This window comes from Papaver somniferum, chromosome 8 (assembly GCF_003573695.1).
Source record: "Papaver somniferum cultivar HN1 chromosome 8, ASM357369v1, whole genome shotgun sequence".
NCBI classification, from domain to species: domain Eukaryota; kingdom Viridiplantae; phylum Streptophyta; class Magnoliopsida; order Ranunculales; family Papaveraceae; genus Papaver; species Papaver somniferum.
The window spans coordinates 152220289-152230964 of NC_039365.1; the positions used below are offsets into that span (position 1 = coordinate 152220289).

Below are 10676 nucleotides of genomic sequence, written 5' to 3' on the forward strand. Positions count from 1 at the left end.
TCTGAAAGATGTGCTGGTTAACGAATTAGGAGGTCTTTAACAGGAATCAAATTGAAAGAAACTAAAGAATGAAAGAGTTCATTCAAACAATCAAGGCGAAACTACAAAAGTTTGGAAATAAAGTTTGAGCTGAAACAATTAGTACCATGCCACTGGGGGCACAAGCAAACACAAAGCTACAGAAGGCATTTAATGCCAGTTGATCAATTTGAAATGGCGAAGAAGATTTGTTTTTGTCTCCCACAGCAGCACATGTAACACACTCTCATGGTATCTCCATCTCTGTCAAAACTCACATTTTCATCGTGCACAACCTCCTGCACTACTCCTGCATTTTGTTCAGACGGCACAGTTCCGTAAACTCCCTGCAACCAACAACAACACATTCAGCGACAGTTAATCAAAGCTCAACACAACTTCTTAAATCAAAATGTTCCACACATAAACACAAACCGAACCTGACTGTTGATATCGATATTTGGTTTCTCATTTACGGCGATTTCCGGAGCTCCATTGTTTTGTTCTTTGAGTTGTTGACTGATGTTGTCCATCATCCACTTATGCTGCATCTGTTTCAAGGCATTTCTCACACTCATCCACCTCTTCTTCTGCCATTAATGAAACAATTGAATTTCAACACCCAAATTCAAAACTAATAAACATAAGCAACAATCAACTAGTAATAAACTTACAGCCGCAGCGCTGGGAGGAGTACTAGAACCACCTCCATTGCTCTTTGCTCCTGACGATGGTGATAATAACAGTGGAAAACCTTTTCTTTTAGACCCACCACCACATTCAATACAAAGAGTACAGCTAGGACTACTTAATGGTGTTGATGAAGCAGACGAGATTAACCCTTGCCTAGATTTTGTGGGGGTTGAAAAAGGGCTAGGCTTTCTTGGCGGTGGCGGTGAAACAAGAGGAGGGGATAAAAGTGGTGGTGATGGAGATGGTGGAACAAAGGAATGAGATAATGGTGATGGTGGTGAAACAGAAGAAGGGCATCCTAATGATGGTGGAACAAAGGAATGAGATGATGGTGAGACGGGGGAATTTGAGATTGATTGTAATGGTGAATCTTGTCTTTGTGACCCACCACCACCACCAAATTGACCACAAGCAAGGGAAAGAATGCAGTTAGGAGTACTTGATGGTGTTGAAAAAGCAGAAGAGACGAATTCTTGCCAAGATTTTGTAGGGGGGATTGATAAAGAATCAAGCTTTACTGGTCGCCGATCAGAAAAAGAATTAAGCTTTCTTGGAGGTGGTGGTGATGGGCGCCACCATATTAGTGGTGGTGGTGAACTAGAAGAAGGGGGTAAAAGGGTTAATGTTGGTGATGGTGAAACATGGGTAGAAGCAGAAGACATTGATCGTAATTGAGATGGGTTATTAGGGTTTGAAAATGAAGGTGAGATGATGTTATTGGTACTGTTTGGTTGAATCTTTGATGGAGGATTGTTAGGGCTTTTTGATGAAGAAGAAGGTGATGATGATGCTGCTGACGATGATGAGCGTCTTCTCTTCATAATACCACATTTAGAACACTGATTTGTAAAACTAGATAAAAGATTAATCACTGGATGATCTATTTGATTCTCAGTCATCTTCTTGATCTTCTTCTTCTTCTTCTTTCTCTCTGGATTTCTTGAAGTTTTGTTTCTTTCTTTCTTTCTTTCTTTCTGTATGTAAAGAAATTTTGTTGCTCTCTCTAGCCTTCTCACGCTTATTTATAATGCCAAAGTTCTAGTCTACTGTTTGTGCCATATGCACTCCCTGCAGATTTGTACCTCTACATAGTACACACACATGAGAACAAAATGTGAGATGGGTTTCAAAAAGGGAGCCGTAAATACAAAAGTGCTTGTGCTTGTGCTTGTGGCCTGTTGGATACAAAAGGAAGAAGTGTTTGTGCTTCTTCCGTAGCAGAAGTCAAAATCATAAGTTCAAAGTAAAACGTTTTTGCTTCACAAAAAGTTTATTTTTTTGCTTCGAAAAGTCATTCTAAAATTGTGTACACAAGTTCTGACATTTTTGCTTCCAGAAGTCAAAAATCAACTTCTGGAGTGGTATCCAAACAGGTTATTATAACGCATTTGGGTATAAATCTGCTTCCGACTTCTGCTTTTCCAGAAATCGAAGTTTCTTTAGAAGGAAAACTATATGTTGATTCACAAAAAGTTAACTTTTCAATTTTTAGAAGTCGTTTTTGAAATTTGACAGCCAAACTGATTTTTGACTTTTTAACATTTAGAAGTCCAAAAACTACTTCTCATGTGTTGTCCAAACATAATTTTATCATCTTGCTATTTGAACAGCTCCTTCACACTGCCCTAACAGCCAGCTGCTGATATGGCTATATAGGTGGTATAAAAATATAACAAAAGGTTTTGAATTTTTGAACTAAATCGAAAAGCTTGTTTCCGGTAAAAAAAAATTTTCTTTTTTTATCATCTCTTTTCTTCATCAAAATTAAATCAAGGAAAAAGGTGTTCAATGGGAACAAGTACGAACACCAGTTTGAAGATTCCATGGTTAATCACAAATGTCTTCAATGTGCTTTCATGAATTGAATTTATTACGAAGATAGTAGTAAAAAGTTCATTATGAATGATGAAGGGAATGAATGTTGCTTATCACGGGTATCCTCTCCCTTTTCTTACCGGTGAACTCTTCTTGTTAGAAAAAAGAACTTCTTTTTTAGTGTTGTTTTTTTGTTCTTTTTCTATTTGAAGTAGAGCAGTGCTATTTCGCACGATTTTGTGGGATACCTTCCCGCAAAAGCGGCTTCTAAGCCGTTAGATCACTATGTCCCACAACTAAAATCCAAATCTATACGTCTTGAACCCTTTAGGAAAAATGGTGGGTCCCGAATTGAAAGTGGTGGGTCCTAAACTGAATGCAAATCTAACCGTTTATTTGCTCATCCAACGTCTTAGAAGCCGCTTTTGCGGGAAACCTTCCCACAAAGTTGTGTGGAATAGCATTTGTCTTTGAAGTAAGGCCATGAGAAGCAACTATTTTTCTTTGAGTGATATTGCCCGGCTGTCGTACCTGGTCCAGTTTACAACATGCAAAAGTTCAATTTTTGGACGTGCAGATGGGCGATCAAAATCATATACCAGATAATTTTTAAGTATAATTCTACTTTGGAGTTCCTCTTAGTTTCCACTTGGTGTACCTTATAAAACCTCGTTCTTAAATAACAATCCTATTAAAGGGGCGGCATGTTCCATTAAATGGGTGGCAAGGGTGACATCAATGTCTTTGTTATTGGTTAGGGGGTGTCGTATATGGGGTGTAAAGTGACTAGATTACCCTTTTCACCTTAATAGACTAAATTACGCTTCCTTTTTGGTTTAAAAGACTGAATTGTCCTTCCCCATTATTAACCCAATTGAATCTGAAAAATCAAAACAGTTTCTCTTCTCTTCCCTTTCTCCTCCTCCATTAAAATTGAAATTTTCATCGTCCCCGATTGATCGGCGATTTGAAAAATTGATAATCGTTGATTGAAAACTATATTAGAGATGCCGAAGAAGAAAGTTGACGAAGATTGTAGCCGTTCTAATGAACCAAATCCTCCATTAGGTCAAGAACTTCAATTTGAAACTCCTCAACCGTCAAAATCAAGCACAATGACTTTTTTGAGGTATGTTTCGAAAAGCCCAGTTAGGGTTTAGTTTATTGTGTTGATTTAAGTTAGTTTTGTAATAAAAATTAGGGTTTTGGAACAAAACTGAAACTGAAATATCTTTGTTGAATGTGAGTTACGGTTGGTAATGACTCCAATTTCAACCATAACTATGGTTTTGGTTGATGCCACGGTTCGTTGTAACTGTAATACCAACCGTAAGTTCTTGAATTTATGAGAAATTGTTTTGTTACGTTTTTTTTTTGCAACCGTAAATAGCTTACGGTTGGTCTCGTTTCTTCGGTTACGAACCGTAAATTGTCCTGTAACTTTCATTTGATTTTTACGATTTGTAATTGCATCAGTGTTATCGACCGTATTTGAGTGACGACTTGTAACTCAAATAACCTTACCAACCGTAGAACATCCTGTATCTTAGTTTTTTCCCAAAGAAAACTTACGGTTGTAAAATAAAATCAAATGCCAACCGTGGATTAGCTACGGTTGATCCCGATACATAAGTTACCAACCGTATGGTTGATACGGTTGATCTCGATTCACTATTTACCAACCGTATAAATGCTACGGTTGGTCTCTGTTCATTGGTTACAAACCGTAATTATGCATGCTCACCAACGTTTTTTGTTTTTTGTTGTCTATATTATTTGTTTTACCCTTAGTAAATCAATCAATTGTAATGCTTGTGTAGAAAGAATAAGAGAGTAAATAACCTAACCCCGATTGATCATACGCCCACCCATCGCGGTGACAAGCATTTAGGGGTAGATAATAGAGGTATCCACAAGAATGAGAAGAAGAGGAAGAATAAGTTTGAAATTAAGTTGAGGGAACAACCTTTGGATGAATCTGGAGTTGAGTTAGAAGGAGTGGAACATAATGATCAAGAAGAGGTCGGAGTCGAAACTAACCGTGAAGGCAAAGAAAATGAAATTGTAGAGGAAGAAACTAATAATGATGAAGATGAAGAAGAATCTAAAGAAACCGATGATGATGGAGAGGAGGAAGAGGAAGCAAATGATGAAGAGGAGGAAGATGAAGAAAATGATGAAGAAAAGGAAGAGGAAGAAAATGATGAAGAGGTAGAAAATGATGAAGAGGTAGAGAATACCAAGGGAACAGAGGTAGTTGTAGCTGCACCTCCAAGGCAAAAGAAAGAAAAGAAGCCGAGAAAGGAGCCTGCACCGAAAGGGATGCATATTCCTAAATTCAAAGATTTGTTGTCGCCAAGATTTTGTACGGGGGATTGATAAAGAATCAAGCTTTACTGGTCGTCGATCAGAAAAAGAATTAAGCTTTCTTGGTGGTGGTGGTGATGGGCGCCACCATATTAGTGGTGGTGGTGAACTAGAAGAAGGGGGTAAAAGGGTTAAGGTTGATGTTGGTGATGGTGAAACAGGGGTAGAAGCAGAAGACATTGATCGTAATTGAGATGGGTTATTAGGGTTTGAAAATGAAGGTGAGATGATGTTTGTTTGAATCTTAGATGGAAGATTTTTAGGGCTTTGTGATGAAGAAGAAGAAGAAGGTGATGATAATGCTGAGTGTCTCTTCGTAGTACCACATTTTGAACATTGATTTGTAACAATTACAGAACAATCACCGTTATTGTTATTAAAACTAGATGAAAGATTAATCATCACTGAATGATCTATTTGATTCTGGATTTCTTGAGTCTCCGTCATTTTCTTGAATCTTGATCTTCTTCTTCTTTCTCTCTGGATTTCTTAAAGTTTTGGTTGTTTCTTTCTTTCTGTCACCGGAGAGAATCTTGTTACTGTCTCTAAAGTACTCACGCTTTTATAGCTAGATCCAAAGTTTTATGTACTCCCTGCGGATAATTTAGACTTTAAAATTAAATATAGAGAGAATAACAAAGAGCACTGATGTCCCACACCGTTTTGTGGGTAGCTATCCCGCTCAAGCGGCTTCTTTGCCGTTAGATCATTCCAAAACTCAGATCTAACAGCCTTGAACCCTTTAGGAAAAATGGTGGGTTCTTTCCTGAATATGGTGGGTCCTTTTCTGCATATGAATCCAACCGTTGATTTAATAATCTAACGGTAAAGAAGCCCGCTTGAGCGAAATAGCTACCCGCAAAACGGTGCGGGATAGCATTTGTCAATAAAAAAAATGTAAGACATGGGTTCCAAAAGCAAAAGAAAAAGGAAAATGATAGATATACCGCAAAAAAGAAAACCGAAGCTGCACCGTGTGTCTGGGATGGGGAGCCCACTCTTGCCCTTACCCGTCCCGATGCAAAGCATGCCAGGTACTGGCCGTTAGATCCTCTTCGGGACACAATGAAGTGTAAAACTTTGGTGTGTCTATCAAAGCCCAAAGAAAAAGATAAAATTTGTACATCCAAGCCTGGTTAGAAATTTGGCGGGCGGCAAAAATTCGGATCGGTAAAAATGTTCTTACTAATCGGTTAGGTAAAACGCATTTTCGGTCACCAAAATATATTAATTCGCGTTCAATGTTTTTCACATTTGCAAATGTGGCACAAAAAATTCCGTAAATATAAAAGAATAACATGATTTATGGTTTAAATGAAATACGTATAAAATATATGCATGACTGTAATAAACGACTAAGAGTGGAGGTTGTAGGTCACGCGATCAATCCATCCTGGTGGAATTTTAAAAACTCATTATACCATTGAATCGGTGTTTCAAAAGATTGGAACAAAACTAAAATTATCAAGGAACTCATGTATGAAATTAAATGAGAGAATAATAATACTCGGAAGAACCCTATAAATAACGAATTTGATCCATGGTTGTATCTAGACGTTTATTAGTTGACAAACATTCTCTTAGTTACTAATTTGGAAACTAGTGGAAACGCTCCAGTTGTTAAATGGACAATCAATGCCATTATTTTAGATTGCATCAACTTACTTAGAAATTTTGAGGACTCGAACTGCACTTTTATTCCAAAAGAAACAAATAATGTAGCCAACTTTCTAACTAAAGAAGCTTACAATTATGTTTCTTATTTATTTAGGTTTGATAATTTTCCTTATTGGTTGCAAGCGTTAATAGAGGAAGACGATGTAAGTTGAGCCTTCTAATAGATAAATTTCCTTTTCTAGTAAAAAAAAACTACACTATCACCATAAAGAGCATATTTTCCGAACTAAAAAAAAATCGTGAAAGCTTAATTATATAGATCTTAATCGGGAATCTCTGATATCGTAATGGTTATGAATTTATCTTGGTCACCTTAAGATCAGTTAGACTAATAATACTTAATATGGCGGATTCTTGTGTATAACTAAAAGAAGAAAGCAATAAGGATGTTGTTGAGGTACGAAAAGAATGAAAGAGATGCGAAAAATAGAGTGAAATCGATAAGATTGCGGAAGGAAGAATAAGAGATTGAAAGGAAGATAGTTTTTTAATTTTTAATGATAATAATAATTTTCAGTAAACTTGAAACAAGGCCTGCCATTATATAGGCATCAACTACGACTAACTTAAAAAAGTGTTTAACTAATTTTAGGAAATAAAAGAGCTTAACCAAAAATAGAACTCGGATAACTAGTTTAGGAAATAAAGAGATAAACTAGGAAAGAGTTGAATTCGATATTGCATCAATTCCCCCCTTCTTGAATGAAGCTCCTCCTCGAGGTGTCCATAAGTAATAAGACTTCATTATCTCCATGAAAAATGAAAATTTCTTGAACATTGAACACGTTGGATATGCTCCAGTCAGCAGGAAGGTCTATAACATATGCATTATCGTTGATACGTTTCAACACTTTATATGGACCATATTTCTTCATCTTGGTTTTGTTGTAAGTACACACTGGAAATCTTTCTTTTCGTAAATGAATTATAACCAACTCTTCTTCTTTGAAAGCTTTAAAATGTTTGTGTTTGTCTGCAGCCTCCTTATATTTTGCATTAGATTCTTCAAGTTTGTTTTTGACTTCTTGATGAAGCTGAGAAGCTCTTTCCACCATATTATCAGCTTTAACATTGGAATTCTGTAACATAGCAAGCACCACTAGATCCAGAACATGATTAGGAACTTTAGAAGAAACAATCTCAAAAGGAGTCTTACCAGTAGATTGATTCTTGCCAAGATTTTGTACTGGGGATTGATAAAGAATCAAGCTTTACTATTCGCCGATCAGAAAATGAATTAAGATTTAATGGTGGTGGTGATGATGGTAAAAGGGGTAATGTTGGTGATGGTGTTGAAAAATCAGAAGACATTGATTGTAATTGAGATGGGTTATTAGGGTTTGGAAATGAAGCTGAGATGTTGTTTGGTTGAATCTTTGATGAAGCTTTTTAGGGATTTGTGATGAAGAAGAAGAAAAAGGTGATGATGATGTTGAGTGTCTCTTCGTAGTACCACATTTTGAACATTGGTTTGTAACAATTACAGAACAATCACCGTCATTATTATTAAAACTAGATAAAAGATCAATCTCCGCCATTTTCTTTTCTTGAATCTTGATCTTCTTCTTAAAGTTTTCTTTCTTTATTTATTTCTTTCTTTCTTTCTGTCTCTAAAGAATCTTGTTACTGTCTTTAGAATACTCACACTTTTATGGCATATGCACTTCCTGAGGAATTGTAGCTTTACCTGAGAACTTGGACTTTAAATAGAGAATAACAAAATGTGAGACGTGGGCTTCCAAAGCAAAAGATAAAAATAAAATATTTACATCCAAGCCCAGTTAGCAATTTCGAATGCGGTAAAAATTTGAATTGGTAAAAGCGTGCTTACTAATCAGATTGGTAAAATGCATTTCCGGTCACAAAAATGTATTAATTAGCGTTTAATTCGTTTCACATTTGCAAATGTGGCACAAAAAATTCCGTAAATATAAAAGAACGGCATGATTTGTGGTTTGAATAAAATAATATAAAATATATGCATGACTGTAATAAACCACTAAATGTGGAGGATGTAGCTCACGCGATCAATCCATCCTGATGGAGTTTTAGAAACTCATTATACCATTGAATCGGTGTTTCAAAAGATTGGAACAAAACCAAAATTATTAGGGAACTCATGTACGAAATTAAACGAGAGAATAATAATACTCGGAAGAATCCTATAAATAACGAATTTTATCCGCATGGTTGTATCTAGACGTTTATTATCTGATAAATATTCGCTTAGTTAAAAATTTCGAAAGTAGTGGAAATACTTCAGTTGTTAAATGGACAATCAATGCAATTATTTTAGATTGTATCAACTTACTTAGGTTTGATAATTTTACTTATTAGTTTCGAGCGTTAATAGAGGAAGACGATGTAAGTTGAGCCTTCCGATTGATAAATTTCCTTTTCTAGTAAAAAAAACTACACTATCACCATAAAGACCACATTTACCATGGCTACCATTCATGTTAACTTTCTCACTTTATTCTCTTTTCTTGCTTTGGTTTTGTCTTCATCCCATGGACAGTTATCCGTAAACTTTTATGCTACAACTTGCCCAAATGTATCCACGATTGTGCGTGGTGCCATGACTCAATCCCTTAGCTCAGATTCCAGAATAGCTGCCTCTTTCCTTCGCCTCTTCTTCCATGAATTGCAGCAAGGTGGAAATCATGGATATTGCCACTAGGAAGAAGAGATGCAATAACTGCAAGTCAAAATGCTGCAAACATCTAATTACCTGGACCTTCAAGTACTCTAGCACAATAAATCACTAGTTTTTCCAACAAGGGGTTTAGCGTTGCAGAAATGACTGTCCTATCCGTTTCTCACACCATAGGTCAAGCTGATTACACAAGTTTTCGAAACCGTATTCACGATCAAGCCAACATTGATCCAGCTTTTGCCACCACCCGCAGGGCAAACTTCCCTTCCACCAGCGGTAGTGGTGATCGAAACTTGGATCCACTTGATGTCCAAACTCCAATCCGATTTGAAAACGCTTACTTCCAAAACTTGGTGGCACAACGAGGGCTACTAAATTCGGACCAACTCTTGTTCAATAATGGATCACAAGATGCATTGGTTCGAACATACTGTCAAAATAATGCTAGGTTTCTTACTGATTATGCAACAACTATGGTTAAGATGGGAAATCTTTGTCCAGCTTCCGGCACCGTTACAGAGATCAGAAGGAATTGCAGGAGGACTAACTAATGAATTATTTAGATACTGTTTTTATCAAATCAATAAGTGGTAACTATAATTGGGATGGTAAAACAAGCCACTTTTTTTTTATGCTCATGTAAGTGTAAGTTTTATTTTAATGCTTCAATAAAGAAAGTACAACAATTCTGAAAGATGTGGTGGTTATAACATACAAAAAATCAAATTAGGAGGTCTTTAACAGGAATCAAATAGAAAGAAATTTACTAATGAAAGAATTCATATTTAATATTAAGTATGAATATGATATTTAAACGAAAATACAAAGAATCATATTGTACTAGAAAAATTATATGTAATAAAATTGTATTACAAATTGTGTTTTTAATACATGATGTAGGAGTAAAATACCGCACACCTATTAGATATGCGAAATAACGACCGTCATGACTGAGCGAAGACAACCGCATGAAGTGTATCCAGAATGACGCAGCAGATGACGTCAGTTTAGTCACGAGAAAAGTGTGAAGAGCCATGCGATGTTATAGACCACGTGCAAAAAGAGTCAATGTAAGCGTGCATTAATGACGCACGCCAGATCCGAAAATAAGGGCTTTATTAGCTGTCATCCACTATGTAAATCCCTATATAAGGGATCAGGCGACCTTGTATTGAGAGAGATCTTTTGGAGAGAGCTTAGACAAGGAATTTAGGAGAGAGAAAGATTGTTTGTTCTCCAAGTTAGAGTTTTCTTGTTATTTTGTATTCAAACTAAAGATCCAATGAATGTTCTTATGAATTTTATGATGATTACTTGAGATGTTCTATAGATTTCATTAAGGGTGTGGTTGTAGGATTTCCTGCAACTACATTTTGGTGCTAGAAACAGCTCGGAATGATATATCCTTTTGGTGAATCCAATTGAAAAGCAAATCTGAGGTGATTAGTGA

General features: G+C 36.3%; 1 protein-coding gene and 1 pseudogene across 1 annotated transcript; one reads left to right on the forward strand and one right to left on the reverse strand.

The window, feature by feature from the left end:
- Window positions 1-35: 35 nt before the first annotated feature.
- On the reverse strand, window positions 36-1658 carry LOC113301922 (formin-like protein 3). The gene is made up of 3 exons (XM_026550759.1): window positions 693-1658; window positions 459-608; window positions 36-365 (listed from the first exon to the last, which is right to left on the reverse strand). Exons 1-3 carry the CDS (start codon window positions 1608-1610, stop codon window positions 204-206), a joined length of 1230 nt encoding a protein of 409 aa, XP_026406544.1. The 5' UTR covers window positions 1611-1658; the 3' UTR covers window positions 36-203.
- A 7355-nt stretch (window positions 1659-9013) lies between these two features.
- On the forward strand, window positions 9014-9777 carry LOC113306218 (annotated as a pseudogene).
- The last annotated feature ends 899 nt before the right edge of the window (window positions 9778-10676 follow it).

Excerpts from the sequence above, each read along its gene's own strand:
- LOC113301922 (XM_026550759.1), bottom strand. The coding sequence starts at position 1,610 with ATGACTGAGAATCAAATAGATCATCCAGTGATTAATCTTTTATCTAGT. Across the intron at positions 609-692 it reads CTCCTCCCAGCGCTGCGGCT|AAGAAGAGGTGGATGAGTGT; the intron begins GTAAGTTTATTA and ends CATTAATGGCAG. Across the intron at positions 366-458 it reads ATATCGATATCAACAGTCAG|GGAGTTTACGGAACTGTGCC; the intron begins GTTCGGTTTGTG and ends TGTTGGTTGCAG.